This window comes from Neofelis nebulosa, chromosome 2 (assembly GCF_028018385.1).
Source record: "Neofelis nebulosa isolate mNeoNeb1 chromosome 2, mNeoNeb1.pri, whole genome shotgun sequence".
Lineage (NCBI taxonomy): Eukaryota > Metazoa > Chordata > Mammalia > Carnivora > Felidae > Neofelis > Neofelis nebulosa.
Window position 1 is genome coordinate 90,384,909 of NC_080783.1, and position 17,789 is coordinate 90,402,697.

Consider the following 17,789-nt stretch of genomic DNA (forward strand, 5'->3'; position numbering starts at 1 on the left):
GATTTTAGGATGAGAGCTGTTAGAGAGTTTTCTGGGACTGATGTAACAGATGTTAGACTCCATGAAATGTGCTCTTCCTATTCTTGGCATCTTGGTTCAAGGTGGTGATAAGACTAGCCAAAAAGAAAAAAAAAATTCAGATTACAAATAAAAATTGTAAATTGCTATTATATGGATGTCTGACCTTTTGGAATTCGTAATTTACTTAATGACTTGAAAAACATTATTATTCACATTCAGTAGTTTGCAATACTTTGTTGATAACATTTGATGGAGCAAACTTTTCTTTTTTTTTCTCTTTTTTTTTTTTTTTTTTACTTTTGGTATGTTTTTTAATTATAATGCAAACACATGTAGAGTAAATAGCTAAATAGAAATATGAATACTGCCTCTAATTAAGTCCAAATTGGCATGTTCTTTTTAATGTTACAGTTATTGCAATACTGCTTTAAATTTTTATTTGCTTATATTTAGTCTCAAAAACATCATGGTTGTATAGAAGCCCAAATATATTTGGTCATATCTGACATGGTTGAGAGAAGCTGGCATATGATATCATCTATTAGGGGAAAAAAAAATTGCTATGTTAGTGTTACCAAGATTCAGAGTCAGTAAGGCAAGGAGGAATGTTCTGATTTCAATGAGATAAACTGTCTTTGCATTTTTACTTCTTTCTGATTCAGTTTCTTCCCCTTTATCTATACTGCCATTATCTCCAGCAAGACAGCAAGGTGTACCTCCATAAATTTACTAGAAAGAAACATATTGTGTGGTTTTCTAGACACAATGTGTTTGTTGACATATGTTTGCTTTATAAATAAAAATATAATAATTCAAGATTTAAATAACTTAAAATAATTCAAGATTTAAGAAGTACACTTAATCCATTTCTGAAAGGCTTGATATCTAGTATTATTCGATGATTTGAGGTTTTCAATTTGTGCAAAACTACATAGATATACATAAGCATTGGCTAGCAATTCCAGTATCATCTTATACAAACTTGACTGTTGTATTTCCAGATTCAAATTTGCTTTTAAATTCTCACTCAGAGCTCTCTGTGAATCTCAGCTCTTGAATCTACTTTTCATTTAGTCCTTACCAGATAGATACAAATTTCTCATTTTAACTGCCCTGCTTAATTAGGACTCTTCATGATATTTTTGCTAGTAAAGAACTTTTAAAAAATCTTTATAATCCATTATCCCCTGCCTTTATGCAGAACACCCCAAAATGATTGTCAGCACAAAAATGCCCATATTTCTTACAATTATCATTTATGTTAGCCCAGTATCTGATAAATGGTTTTCCCTCAAAACTTTTATTTTGTTATAGTGTGTGGTTAAAATGTCTACACATAACTATCACTGTCAGAATGTATGAGAAAAAGTTTTCTTTAAGAAAAGTTTGATTTTAAACTGAATATGCCAGTTATAAACCATATAGAATAATTTTCATACCATATTATTTTAATTATACATTCTCCAAATTTGAAGAATTAATTGTCCATGGTTCTACACTTACTAAAAAGAAAAGAATGGATCTGGGGCAACTAATTGGGTTAGTAAGTTTCAGTTTTAGTGTTGGAATGTGAAAAGGACATTAAAGATCCTCTAACTCATATCTTGAATTATAGAGAGAAGGAACATATTCAAAACGTAAAGTGGCTTTTTCCACTATGATAAAAAATAATGGGTTTAATTAAATAGAAATTCCTCAGTAATTCCTATCACTTAAATAGTATTTACATTTTATGGGATGCAATATTTATGTTTACCTCAATTAGTTTTAGTAGCAATATAATTTTCTTCCTTTTATTGTTTTTTTCCCTACTACCTGAAATACCCTACTCTAGAACTTCCAATAACATAATTGAAATCAATGTTGTCCAACATATGATTATCTAGCACTTGAAATGTGGCTAGTATGACTGAGGAACAATTCAGTCTACTTAATTTTATATGATTTTAATGAATTTAAATGTAAAGAGTCACATTTAGCTAAAGGCTACCACACTGAAAAATGCATATTCAGGAAAATATAAAGTACTCCTCCATAAATCATTTTGAATTTTTCACTGGTAATGAGCCAAAAGAAAAAAGTATATATCTAGATAGTGTTATTCCTCCAACATTACAGATGCGGTTTGAAGGCTTACCTCTGTTAGTTTTAGAGATCTGTACCTTGTTAACACTTGCAGATATATTATATGTTATATAATATACATATAGGGGTTTGTGTGCTATAGGAAACATGTTTAAAATTATATGGATATTTCAAAGTGTACTATATGTTTAATAAAAATCATAAGAAAAGCTTGCATTAAGGTATGCTTCTTAGAAGTTACAGTTCTTAGAGATACCAAGAATTAACTAGGGAATAGCTGAGAAAATAAGTGAAATATCATATGATGTTTTACTCCCTGAGTGTCTGTAAACAAAATTGTTATTGATTTTTTTTTCCTAGGTATTTGTATTGGATTGATTGCTGTGAGTATCCTCACATTGGCCGTGTTGGAATGGATGGAACCAATCAGAGTGTTGTCATAGAAACCAAGATTTCCAGACCTATGGCACTAACTATAGATTATGTCAACCGTAGACTCTACTGGGCTGATGAAAATCATATTGAATTTAGCAACATGGATGGATCTCATAGACACACAGGTTGGTCCAGTAGCACAAATGACTCAGTATTTTATCAGTACGTACATTATCCATTTAGAAAATATGTACACACTTATGTATTCGTTATATATAATTTTTCTCTTTAAATTAATTTTGTAACTTAAGATTACATGATCATGTTCCTTTATGACAATATTGGTAAATAAGAATTAGATATATTTACTCAGAACTTCTGTAATCATGTATAAAAGTCATTGGCAATATTTTCTCTAATTGTACCTTTCAAAGTAGTTTTTACAGTAAATGAACAATTTTTTTCTTAGTTAATATATACATACAATCTTAACGGATTGAGATAGAAGGTTATATGCCTGTAAACATAAGATTATTATTGCAATCTGGTAGGGCTAAGTTTTTTAAAAATACCAAATAAAAGTATAGTTCTCGAAAGACAGTGAAGTAATAGCATTTAAAAGTTATCAATTCTACTGCATACATGATCAAATTTATTGTTATCTAATCAACAATGGCCACTAAAATTAAACTGGAAAACAGCCATCAAATTACAGTAACATACAGGAAATTATTTGAATATGAATGAATATAAAATTCTACAGATACTTTATTTTTCTATTTTTTATAACTCTGAGTAGATTAAAAAACTCAATATAAAGGATATGAATGAAGGAATTAGATATGAGGAAAGTAACACTGGAATTAGGGATGACGGGGAGGTCTTAAAGAAAAATAGCTGAGGATGAGCGAATTCATAAGAGCAATGGAGAAGGACATGATGACGAAGACAGAGATGACAGAGATGTAACAGAAACCACAAATAATTCCAGTGAACACTCAAAATACTTTAGGGGTTTAAATATGACACTTTTCCCAGAATGAAGAAGATAATTTTTTATTTATTTCTTATTTTTATATTTTAATATACATCCAAGTTAGTTAGCATATAGTGCAACAATGATTTCAGGAGTAGATTCCTTAGTGCCCCTTACCCTTTTAGCCCATCCACCCTCCACAACCCCTCCAGCAACCCTCTGTTCTCCATATTTAAGAGTCTCTTATGTTTTGTCCCCCTCCCTGTTCTTTTATTATTTTTGCTTCCCTTCCCTTATGTTCATCTGTTTTTGTCTCTTAAAGTACTCATATGAGTGAAATCATATGATATTTGTCTTTCTCTGACTAATTTCACTTAGTATAATACCCTCTAGTTCCATCCACATAGTTGCAAATGGAAAGAATCATTCTTTTTGATTGCCGGGTAATACTCCATTGTATATACATACCATATCTTCTTTATCAACCTATCTGCCAATGGACATTTGAGTTATTTCCATACTTTGCCTGTTGTTGATAGTGCTGCTATAAACATTGGGGTGCCTGTGCCCCTTAAAAACAGCACACCTGTATCCCTTGGATAAATACCTAGTAGTGCAATTGCTGGGTAATAGGGTAGTTCTACTTTAATTTTTTGAGGAACCTCCATACTGTTTTCCAGAGTGGCTGCACCAGTTTGCATTCCCACCAGCAATGCAAAAGAGATCCCCTTTCTCCGCATCCTCGCCAACATCTGTTGTTGCCTGAGTTGTTAATGTGAGCCATTCTGACAGGTGTGAGGTGGTATCTCATTGTGGTTTTGATTTGTATTTCCCTGATGGTGAGTGATGTGGAGCATTTTTTCATGTGTCGGTTGGCCATCTGGATGTCTTCTTTGGAGAAGTGTCTGTTCATGTCCTCTGCCCATTTCTTCACTGGGTTATTTGTTTTTTTGGGTGTTGAGTTTGATAAGTTCTTTATAGATTTTGGATACTAACCCTTTATCTGATATGTCGTTTGCAGATATCTTCTCCCATTCTGTCAGTTGCCTTTTAGTTTTGTGGATTGTTTCCTTTGCTGTGCAGAAGCTTTTTACTTTGATGAGGTTCCAATAGTTCATTTTTGCTTTTGTTTCCCTTGCCTCCGGAGACATGTTGAGTAAGAAAGTACAGCAGCCAAGGTCAAAGAGGTTTTTGCCTGCTTTCTCCTTGAGGATTTTGATGGTTTCCTGTCTTACATTTAGGTCTTTCATCCATTTTGAGTTTATTTTTGTGTAGGGTGTAAGGAAGTGGTCCAGGTCCACTCTTCTGCATGTCGCTGTCCAGTTTTCCAGCACCGCTTGCTGAAGAGACTGTCTTTATTCCATTGGATATTCTTTCCTGTTTTGTCAAAGATTAGTTGGCCATATGTTTGTGGACCCATTTCTGGGTTCTCTATGCTGTTCCATTGATCTGAGTGTCTGTTCTTGTGCCAGTACCATACTGTCTTGATGATTGAAGACAGTTTGAAGTGAGGGAAGACAAATGGCTTTTTATTGATGGCTTTTTATTCATCTTTATTGACCTAACATCACCTTTGTCATTAGGTGTTTTTATCTTCAAATAGTAAGAGGGACCTATCTTCACAGAGAGGTCCCAAAGAAAGCCCACCCAGTAGCATGGTTTAGCTTATCAGGCTGCTTTCTTCTCTGGCAGTAAGCTTAGAACAACACCCTGGGTGGAGGGAAATGGGAGGAGAAGATAAGAGAGGATTATTGATAATCTTATTGCCAGGTGAGACCTTGCAAATGTGTGCCAGTGTGCAGTCCTCAGAAGGATCAAGTCACAGAGTTTAAAAGTAAATGAATAAGTAAACAAATAAAAATAAAGGAGACAAAAGTCACTGAAGTCATACCACTTAATTATTTGCCTAAGTTCTTCTCAGTTGATGTTTAAACAAATATATTATTCTAACTATCATTGCTGACATAAAGCTTTTTGAGGTGCTTTTTTAAGGGTAAGAACATTGAGGTATCACAAGTGTAGTTGGATGAGTCACTTATTTAGGTGTTGGCAATCCAATTATAGAGATAAAGAAACTCATCAGGATGCAATTTGAGTGAAGAATTATTTAAAGATGACTTTAGGATTTTAATTACAGCAAACGTAATGTTGACAAATCAGAATCATACTTAGCATTCAGCAGTTATATCTGCTCCAAAGAATCAATAATGAAATGTTCTGCAACATTCTCAGATGATATAATTGAAAGTTTTATTGTGGTAATCAGTATTTTCCCCATGTAACTAGGAACCCATTTATTTTTAGCATCTATATAAAGCTCTAGGTTGTTGTGAATGTCTTACTTTCTACTAAAACTGTTCACTGTACAATATTATTTAAACAAGTTTTGGTCAGATAAGTGAATATTGAAAACATATATTTCGGCATCAAATATTTGCCTATTTGCATTGGAGACTTCGTGTTTGAACACAAATTGTAGTTAAAAATGTTGTCTGTTAGAAACTATTGATTCCATCCACGATTCATTATTAAAAATGATGTCAGATATGTGGGTGACTAATGCTTTGAAAACTTAATACAATATTAAATATGTATAAATGAAACGTCTTTCAATCATGGTAGTCATGGTGACTTTGGGTAGAAGGACATATATAGCAGGGAGAAATAGCACTATATTTATTAGAGTAAAATATTTGGCTCAAAGATACCCAGGTATGATGTTATCAACATTTTAAAATTTGATTTTGAAAATACTTGGAGGCTCCAGGGGAGAAAAAGAAAGTAAAAGAGTTGATGCCATCAGAAGTATTTTCTCCTGAAGGCTTTCTCAGAAAGACTAATGAAAAATTCATTAAGCATCTTATCAGGCATCTGCCAATAACTGAATGTAAGCCAACAATTACCTAGTAGTTACTAATGAGCTACTCATTGTAGGCAGCCTAAATTATGCTAATTCCACAGTCAGTGGAAAAAGAGGCATTCATTTGTCATGTTTGTGAAGGGGAGTAGCATTTTTATATTTCTCGCACTTTCCTGGTAAAGACATAGAGAATGCTGTGGTTTCTTGATTGTGTATTTGGAGGTGGAAAATGAGACTTTGACATCAATAGTAACTTTCCCATTAGTTTGGTCACTGATCTCTTTTCTTATTCTCTTAACTAGACTAGTGTCATTGTTCTCATTTATTCTTAGAGAGTGGGACCAAAGCTTATTAAGAGTGGGATATGTCAGTCATGACAAAGTAATTTGAGAATATGAAAGATATATGAGAAATTTCAGAATTTTGGCTTCCATTTGATAAGCCAAATCTTAACAATGGAGAAAAATTAAACCCTGACAGGTTTTTTTTCCTCCAAACATATTCTTATTTAACCATTCAGTAATTTCATACATGAAACATTACTTAATTATTACTTATCCAGCCTAAGAAATTCTAAAAATTCAGAATTCTATGCCCTAAACAATAGATCCAATTACCTCCATGGTATATGTGACTTACAATTTGCTTAAGAATTTCCATCTATCTTTCTCTGCTATCTCCTCTACCCCAACCCACCTTCCTACCAGTCTAAACACCACATTGCAAAATTAAATAAACAAATAAACAGTCAATTTGCCAGCTTAGGCACATCTAGATGCAATCTTAGTCTTGTGAACCTCTTCCTAATGCCTCTGTATATCATTTTTCTGGTATTTACTATAATAATTATATATTAATATGGTTTAATAAAATGATGCCATAGAATATTATATATGCTCCTGGATGACTAAGTTTTATTTAAATCAAATTTTCATTAGTTCCTTTTTTTTTTTTTTTTTTAGTTTTTTGATTTCTTCCCTTTCGATCTGCCCATTCAGTCATTCATGTATTCATTCAACAAATATTGCTGGCTCTTTCGATGCCATGCCTTATGCTAGGCTCTCAAGTTACGAAGATGAATAAATTTGTGGTTTTAAAGCACTTGTAATAATGGAAAATGCTGCTATGCAAGTAAAAACATAAATTAGATTGGGGTTAGAGGAATATGCAAAATATTTTGAAAATGCATGGAGTAGTAAGAAAGCTATTGCTGAAGTAAGGGAATCTTTGAGAAATGTGAGATATTGGTACAAGTTCTCCATATGGCGAAATGTATAAAGGATTCTTCACACAGAGGGAACATCATGTGCAAAGATGTAATAGAGTCTTGAAGCAGCATGGGGTTTATACAATTTGGCCATGACTAGAAGTTATATAAGAGGGAGATAATGTCACTAGATGAACATGGGCAAATTTAGGACAGATTGTGACAGACCTTGTATGCTAAATAATTTGGAATTTATTCTCTAGGTCATAGGGAGCCATTGATGGTGTTTAGCTGAAAGAGTGCTGTCATTAAACTTGACAACAGTATGGAAAATGAAAGACCCTAGAAAAGCAACCAATTTAGAGGCTGTTAAAATATTTTAGGAGAAAATACTTGAAGTGATTATAGCTGTGGGAATGGGGATAAAGTATTACATTCAAAAGTTAATTGGATAAAAAACATAGGAGAGAGATGCATCTGTAAGCCTAAAATAGGAGAAATATTGGTGGTCAAGGTGCAAATATTAAGTGAATATTTTATATTATGCACTTATCTAGGGAAAAAGAACTTCTAATTTTGATGACATTAGTATCACATATATGTGTCCATTTTACAAGGAATTTAATAAGTACCAAATTAGGCATAACTTAGAGATTCTTCTTGAAAAGCTCTGCTTTGATGAGAGGTACATTAACTTTAACAAAAGGGTCAGCATAAGAGGAATTCTAAGGATATGATTAAACAACCTCTAATGTAATGTGTCTTTCCCTAAAAAGCATTTCAGAACACCTGATAATTTATCTGGAAGAAAGATTGAAATTGAATGAGTCTTTCTCTTCTTACTTTCACTTGAGATATAAAATACATCTAGTTAAAGATTAGATAATTTTAGAGTATTCTTGTATTGAAATGCTTAGTGTTTAAATGTATAAGTGTCTTTATATAAAAATAAAATATTCTAAATATATACATAATAATATTCTTGTAGGTATATATGTTTGGGACTGATTCCTACCAGTCTCAAAGTGCAACAATCCTCAGAGAATTTTAGGCTTTGATTTTGGATAAGAAGTAATAAACCTTTAGGGACCTGGGTGACTTAGTCTGTCAAGCATCTGACTTCTGCTCAGGTCATGATCTCTCGGTTCGTGAGTTCAAGCCCCATATCAGGCTCTGTGCTGACAGCTCAGAGCCTAAAGCTTGTTTCTGATTCTGTGTCTCCCTCTCTCTCTGCCCCTCCCCTGCTCATGCTCTGTCTCTCTTTGTCTCTCAAAAATAAAGGTACTAGTTCATTTGGGATAGTAAAGAGAACAAAAATGTTGCTTAAAAATGTACACCCTGCTTTAGTGGGACATTTTGATGTTACAGTTTGTTATTTCCAAACTAACTGTATCTCCTGCCTATAGAAAAACATCTAGATCTTATTTCAAAATTTGTGCTGCAAATTTCTGAAATGAGACCAAAGTAAAGATCTTTTGTCATTGATTTCATGCACTTTAAAAAGTAACAGCCTTCTCTGAATGAACTATCTATGAAATAGGTTATATAATATCTCCTGAGAAAAAAATTTTTCGATAACTTTGCATAGCTACCCCAACTCAGAGATTTCGTTTTCCATTTAAGGAAAGAAAATTAAATTCCACAAAATTCTAGTCTTTAGAACAAAATTTCATTCTGACTGCTTGTATCAAACTATGTGACATCAGATTTCATTTTCCTCCTATTCTGTTATAGGTGCCATTGAAGTTGAGATACCTTAGAGAGGTAGCTATTTTCTTGACAAAAAGGCTGAAAATAGTTTGTGATTAGTATTAACAATAGGGTGAGCTAAGAAAAAGATATGTTTGACCGTGAATTTTTCAATTTATGTATTCAAATAAATACATAAAATTAATTTTTTCTAGTAAATATTTATCAGAATATTCTTCTTTGTATCCCAGAATGATTTAACCTGTGTAAATTCAGTTGGTCACATACATATTTTATCCAGCATACTGGGAAAATGCGTACTCATAACTGCTAATTTCTCTGAAAAGGAATCGTTGGTTATGATTCCAAACTACATTTTATCACTGAACTGTCTTTTAGTCTGTGGACAGATTGTTGAAAATTTCATGCAATTATGTTGACTATGGCTCCTCATTTATTTCTATATTCCTTGACCTGAAGAACCTTACATTGAAGTGTCAATATTGTAGTCCACCTCAATTGTTTGTTCATTGCTCTGAGAATCCAGTTTGTGTTATGAGGGGGCAGTTCTGTGTTTGGATTTAAAAATCCAAATCATAATCCATGCAGTGATCATCTAATTAATGTTGGAAAAGGAATCCAAGTCTCAGCATGCTGCTGGTGAAATAGCATAAATATATATATATGAAGGGTTTTGTTCTAAGAAGTCGCTTTGAAAACACTGAAAAAAACAATGGGAGCATGTTGTGCTTATGTATTTTGAAACTCAGTAGCTCTTGCATTTGGGTCTGTAGAATATTTAAATACACACTGAAACCAAAAAAGGAAGGGAATCTAATAAACACCACTCTCCAAATTTACAATATTCTAGAGTGTTTCTTTCTTGGTAGGATATTTCATTTTAGTACTTTTGGAAAAAAAATCTCTATCATTCACAGTCCATTACAAACAGTAGACTTCACAGGCTATTTTATGCCAATGGTGTTGATGTGCTGCTGTTTACAATACAATAAAAGTTAATGGAAGGGAGCAAAATACAATTCAGTTACTATAGAAATGTTCCTGAAACAGTAAAATAAATTGAAATTAACTGCCATTTCTAAAAAGTCTTAGAATTTCAGTGTCAATCATGTCTTTCAGTTTTGTTCCTTGAATAGCACGTTACCTTATATTGTGTATATGTTTAAATAGATTATTATTTTGCAAATGCCACATATATTCCATATACTTTTTGAAATGGGAAATTTTAAGTATTACCCTAGTATGAATTTTCAACCACTTTCAAAAATCTTATCCATCTTAAATAAGAGGCAGTGGGGTATGGGGATCAGTAGGTCTGGCTTTGTTCCAGGTTACTCTCTAAGCAGGTTGCTTTGCCACAGTATGGTTCAATGTTTTTATCTATAGAATGGGTTTTTTTTATTTAATAATGACTTTCTAACATTTCTGAAAGGAATTTAGCTGAGGTTGGAACTGGGAGAGAAGACTGTTTTATCAATTACTTCACCTACCCCTACTTATTCTTAGGACTACCTAGAGCACATTTTTAAATGCTTGTAATATGTTACATTATTCTCTGTTTTTTATTCTGGAACCATATTTGTAATTGTAAGAATTTGCAAAACCCAGATAGTAAACTCATGTAAATGGCTCTATTGATAACTGTCCCATAGGTAAAGTCCTTTTTTTAAGCTTCACAAACACATTCCTAGTGCATGTGTGGGGGCTATCATAACTCCTATATTTAGTTCTGATAATCGCCTCTGAAAACACATTGCCAAATGTCTATGAAGATTTGTATCACCAGCAGAAAAATTCAGAACCTTTCAAAGCAATAGTACTATATGTTTACCAAGTGCACAAAGCAATGTTGCTTTGTTTAGAGACTGGAAAGCAGTGTCCTGGTCAAGAGATGATATTTATAGGCAGAGTCTAGTTTTCAAAATAAATGTACTACAATTTGCATTGTCTGCTCTATAAATACTCACATTCATTAACAGAAATACTCTTTTTAGGTATTAAATATTGAAATGGCCATATTTGACCTTCTATTATGAATAACTTAAAAATATGTAGATGAGAGAGGGTGCCTGGGTGGCTCAGTTGTTTAAGTACCTGACTTTGACTCAGGTCGTGATCTCACAGTTTGTGAGTTTGAGTACCAAATCCGGTGAGTTCGAGTTCCGCTGCGGGTGAACATGAGTTCCTCTTTGGTTAAAACACAAGCCCCAGGGGAGCCCCACTTTCTCTCTCTCACTCTCATTCTCTCTTTCTCTGCCTCTCACCCTCTTACGCCCCCCCACCTCAAAAAATATAGATGAGAGATGAGAGAGAGGAAGTTGTTGTTTTATTAAACCACATATTCTTACTCTATATGGAGAATGTGTATTATTTGAAGTGGATGCCTTTAGCCTCTAATGGCTTTAAGGATGCCTTTAGCCTCTTACTAATGGCTTTAAAGAAGAGCTCTAAATACAGCACTAATTTCTATATTCTCCATCTATATTACATTCATTTCAATAAGTATACATTTAAGTGTCCCAGTATACACTAATTCATTAAGGAAGGACATATAACTATTGTTTGGATATTTGATCAGTGTTTAAAAGATGTCCTCATATTATAGAGTCTCAGGTAGTAGCAGCTCAGATCTGATATGCACTATGGCATATGCCAAATAGAAGAAATTTATTTTTTATTCCCTTCAAGGTTTCACTGATGGATAAACTTTTTGAAAAATTGTGTTCATATTGGAAAAAGTAAATTTTGAAATTCTATCATAATATTTGGAAATGTTGGCTATCCTTAGTGTTCTTGCCATTTCTTAATGCCTTTATTCATTTCAAACAATGGACTTTGGACCCATTTGCCTGAAATGTTATTTATAATACTGTTACCATTAAGTAGGGTTGTGTTAAAGAATAGGCAGGAAAAGTGTTCATGGAGGCAAATATTAAATGGAACATTTCGCACCCTATTGTAGATAGTTCTGAGGAAGTACTTATAAGAAAAAAGAGGATTCTGCAATCAATAACACTGAAGGGGATGCATAATTACTGACAAAGAACAGATGTCTTTGGCCCTAAGGTTATATAAAGCACTTTCTTTTTGATGGGGTGTTGGTAGCTACAGCTACTGGCTCAGCAGTCATGCTCTGGAAATTAGTAGACTGTGGCCATTTTGCCACCCACCCAGTCTTCTCTGTCACTTCTCATAAACTAAAATCCATTATCCACCCACTTACTGACCACTGTCATGGATCTCCCACTTTCTTTGGCACATTAAACTACTTTCTTTCATCATCTAATTTTATTGTGTGTTTTCCAGCGTACATTTTCTTTAGCCTTACTTTAATCTCACCTCATTTTTTCAATGCTAAATGTTTCTCTCTTTTTCATTTCATCCTTTTGTTTTTGTTTGTTTGTTTGTTTGTATGTTTTCATGCTCTCTTCCATTAATTTATGCCCTAGCTTCTCTACGTAGCTTGTTGTACATTATTTTTCTGGAATGGTGTGAGGGAAAATTGTTAGTATCAAGGTCTCTCAGAATAGAGGATTAGTGAGCATCCTGATCCTCTTTTCTGAAGACAGATGGTGTTTTCATCAAGCTCAATAGTTTGTACCGTACTGCCTAGGCAATGAGTGTCGTTGATTGTTTTTGATCTGGGAAGAGATATAAGAGATAAAAAATATGTGTGTACATTTCGGATGCCAGGGTGGCTCAGTCTGTTAAGCAACTGACCCTTGACTTCAGCTCAGGTCATGATCCCAGAGTCTTGGAATTGAGCCTTTCACTGGGCTCTGCACTGACAACATGGAACCAGCTTGGGATTCTCTCTCTCCCTCTCTCTCTAACCCTCCCCTGTTCATGCTTGCCCTCTCTGTCTCTCTCTCAAGATAAATAAACTTAAAATGTAAATATATTTCATATATATTGAGATATATATACATATATATATATATGAAATACTACCTGGAGGGAGTTCTAGTTGGCCTACCTTTACTTCTTTGCCATGTTCCAAGTTCTAGAATGCAGACCCTGTGGACTGAATCACCAAGGCTCTGTCATCTTCTGCCTTCAGGTTGAAATGAATCCATGGGAAACATTGACAGGAGATTAGAATATGGATGGAGGAAGATGTTGGAATATTTATTTATTTCTTTTCCCTCTTGCTTACCCACAGTGGTTTGGCAGTGGCTGAGTTCCTCCACTAAATGACCACTGTTCTTATTGCATGGCTCTTTTCCACTAGCCATAGCTTTCACCAGGTTCTGGCAACAGACCTAAGCAAAAAAAAAAAAAAAATCCATCATCAGTACCTGACCATACCCATACTTCTATAAATAATTCATTTATTCTTTTCAATTATCATTTAAAATTTATTTTCTATATGCAATAAGAAATCTGGCTGATATAAAAGGGATAGGAAAAGGTTAAAAACAATAAAAAAGTTGGAATGATTTTGCAGTATTTCAGGAACCTGAGCCTTAGGATAATATCATCAAGAATCAGACAGTAGAAGTCTTAAAATACATTAAAAAAGAAAAAAAATGACAGAATTTCATGTTTTATCTAATATAATTGTTTACTTTAAAATTTTAAGAGATTAAATTTCTAAACCTAGTTGGTCATACACTGACAACTATTAGGGCATTTTCTTCCAAACAATGCATAAATTCTTTATACTCAAAAGGAAAAAAAAAATAGTAATGTTCAAGTTAGTCTGTAATTTTGATGGTTAGTGGTTGCATTCTATGAACCCTGTTTTACTATAAAAAATATTGCTAAGGTTTTTTTAGTAATTTTTTAATGTTTATATAAGAAAAAGAGAGAGAGAGCGTATCTCTGGTGAAATTTCTATTTTAACCCATTGGTCAAAGTAGTGCTTAATCTGCCATTATCCCAATATTATATTCTACCTATAGCACCAACTATGACATTTTAACTCTACAAAAGATGGACACTGTGTAATTTGTGCATTTTGTTCCTAAGTATTTAAACTAGATAAGTTGAAATACAAAATTAGAAAGATATTATCTAGGAATACACTTGTTTAGCATGATGAATGCTATCCAAAAAAAAATGAATAATCAAGAGTATTGTAATAGAATAACTCTAACTGTGAGGCATTGGTTAAGCCAAAAGCATATTCTGGATTTCCACCTTTTCTATTTGCCATAATTACTAGGAACATTAATAGGATAGCATCCAACCTGACTAAAAAGGAAAAACTCCAGGGGTGCCTGGGTGGCTCAGTCAGTTAAGCATCTGATTTCAGCTCAGGTCATGATCTCATAATTTGTGAGTTTGAGCCCCACATCAGGCTCTGCACTCACAGCGTGGAGCCTTCTTGGGATGCTCTCTCTCTCTCTCTCTCTCTCTCTCTCTGCCCTTCCCCAACTTGAGCTTTCTCTCTCACTCAAAATAAATAAATAAACTTAAAAAAAAAGGAAAAACTCCATAAAGAGTATCCTTTGATTTATTTTTTTTGCAAAACACCAACTTCTTTATTCTAATAGATATAGTCTATAAGATAAAAATTAGGAGCCTAGTACTTGAGTGAAATGCTGGAAATAGTACAATAAATAAGGCTCTTATCCGGAATAGAGACTTAACTACAGAAAGCAGCTTTAAAATAGGCTTTAAGGATATAATAAATACCTGTTAAACTGCAGCCCACACAATAGTTCTATTTTTTCTGTCCTTTTTTTAATATATCTACTGAATACCTATAAACGAAAACTTCCTAAGTTTGTTTTTCACATTTGTGTTTTAATTAAGCAAGTGCAGTCTTCTATATATGACAATTGGTCATATTATTTTTCTCTTAAAAAGGATAGCCTTTATTGTGTTTAGCAAACATTGACTACTTTTTCCATAAACACAACCACATCTCAGTGAATTTGTTAAATGTTTCTTTCATGCCATCACATTCCATGTTTATATTTATATGGACTTATTATTATGAACTTATTATGAATTATATATGAATATATAGTTATATATGTAATAAATGTATTACAAATGTGCATGCATGTATTTTATAAATGCATGTATACATATATGCACACATATTTACAAAGCAAAAATAAGTAAACAAATAAAGAGACAACCAAAAATAAGCAATTTTATTTTACTCATTCTAAATCAGAAAAGTTTCTTATACCAAAATATATGATGATTTGGCTTGGAACATCTCTTTTAATCTCAATGCGGCCTAAATTCAACATCTGTTGATGGAAAAACAACAATGGCATGCATTTATTTATACTTATCATTTAGCAGTTAATATATGGCGATTTTTTTTCACAGAAGCTTAAGCAAATAGTCAAGTAACTTGTAGAGATTTAAGTCCTAAAGAAGAAATAAAGCATACTGCCAACTTGTGAGCTGAACTCCTAGAAAGGCAATAAAAAAATATTTTGTTTGTTTATTTTGCTTTATTTTGTTTTGCTTGATTTTCATGGGCATTGTTTGTGGCTATTAAGTGAACTTTTCACCATCTCTTAGAGAATAGATTGTTGGAGCTACTATAGTATTAGATGTATGGGAATCGATTTCATCTCGTTAACTCAAGTTGGTGTTTTTACTTTGTTTTCTCAAGAATAAATATTCTGGTGGTTGTATGTGATGCTGTTAGGGAAATAAACATGTTTGCCAAATGAGCAGTCCTGGAGCGGGCTTATAAAGCCACTAGAGTGACATTCCTATTCTTTACGCCAATATCAAATAAGGGATTAAATCAAACAGATGGTCACTGTGGGCAAATGAGCTAATTTTCTTCACTTTGACCTTTTCTATATTCTCTGTACATTCAGCTGTGTGCCATCCTTCTTCTGAAATAAGAGTTCACCTTTCTGATCTCCATAAATTTATATTGATTATCTGATAACAAAGATTTTTCTGGTGAGTAATCACTATAAGATTAGGGATAGTAAACTTGTCCAGTACTTAATTTTCCCCATGTCTGAAAATCACAGAAAAAAAAATCACTTAATTTCAATCAAGTAATTAAGTAAACTGACTTTCATATGGAGCTTATGAAATTAGTCATTGCTTTATATACTTCTAGTAGCTTACTAAGGCTGCTATAACAAAATACACAAGCTGGGAGTCTTAAACAACAGCAGTTTAGTTTTTCACAGTTCTGGAGGCTGGAAGTCCAAGACCAGGGTGGTGGCAGACTTGATTTGTTCTGAGGCCTCTTTTCTTGGCTTATAGATGGTCATCTTCCTGTGTCTTCACATAACCTTTTCTCTGTATGTGTACTCCCTTGGTGTCTGTTTCTCTCTTATAAGGACACTGGTCACGTTGGATTAGGACCCCACTCTTTTCTGCCTCCAGATACAGTCATCCTGGCGGGAGGAGGAAACAGTTCAGTCTATACCAACACTTTATCCTACTAGGCTGGCTTTCTTGAAAACAGTGCTAGTAGGTAAAGTGGCAAAGAACTCAACAGCCAGAGTCTGATTTAGATTCTCATTTACTTGTTTTTAATCCCCCTCTTTGGTCAAATTACTTAAATTTTCTAGATCTTAGCTTTGCCATCTGCAAAGTGAGATCTATCTACTATACAATAAAATTATGAATATTAAATAAGATATATAAAGTAGATATTGTATCACAGGGTTTCTCAACCTCAGAACTATTAATATGTGAGTGTGATCATTTTTTGTTTTGGGGCCAGAATTGCCTCCCCCTCCCACTGAGAACCACACTGGCCAACTTCCTGCTATCAAAGTGCTTAACAAATGTCAGCCATAGTTACTTACTGAATAGTTACAAAAAACTACACAACATTGGAGATGTTCATAGTCAAATTCTTACAATGGCTCTACTTTTTATATACACATTAAATCTCTGGTGGACAGAGATTCTTTTAAAATGATGATTAATTTTTTGAGGCTGTATTTAATGATGAGATTATTTACTTTGCATCTAAGGAAATGTGAGTTGATCTTTCTGGGAGTTTCAACTTACTCTGCCAATTTTCATTTTATTTTGAAAATTTCCAAACATATATGTTGAGAGATTGTTATAATCACCCATCACCAAGATTAACCTGGTTTTTAACATTTTGCCACATTTGTTTTATCTTTCTGGAATGAATTTGTACACCTAAAGAGGGAAAATGGGAATAGTTTGTGTAAGTAACTCAGATATAATTCATTCTGGTAAAGTGTTCTTTTCATCTTTCTATCCAATTCCACATATCATTGTAGCGATAGACTCCATGTCTGTAGGAATACACAGATCATTCAGTTTGAGTACTTGGATCAAAAGTGTACACATAAGGATTTTGCTTGAGTTTTACTTCCTTCATAGGCATAGTATCTATTCTGAGATGGAGTTCTGGCTAGACCCTACAGTGATAGTCATCAGTGGTTTAACGTGTAATCTATTTGGAGGAGTCTCATCTTATTGCTTTTATTTCTATTTTCTCTGAGTGATAGTGAATTCTCTGACCACATTTGGCCCAGTTGAACAAAACTAACCAATTGTGCTTGAAATTTTGATAGTTTTTCAGTTACTACTCAGGAATATGCCAAACATTAATTCTCAGTCATGAAAATCTG

The 17,789-nt window shown here is 33.4% G+C and overlaps 1 protein-coding gene across 4 annotated transcripts in view; it reads left to right on the forward strand.

Moving 5' to 3' along the window:
- Positions 1-17,789, forward strand: part of LRP1B (LDL receptor related protein 1B) — a 1,890,044-nt gene that overhangs the window by 1,645,188 nt on the left and 227,067 nt on the right. For all 4 annotated transcript variants that reach the window (XM_058715412.1, XM_058715410.1, XM_058715409.1 and 1 more), the window contains exon 60: positions 2,467-2,666. In XM_058715412.1, coding sequence (XP_058571395.1) covers positions 2,467-2,666 — 200 coding nt within the window. The remainder of the gene's footprint in view (positions 1-2,466; positions 2,667-17,789) is intronic.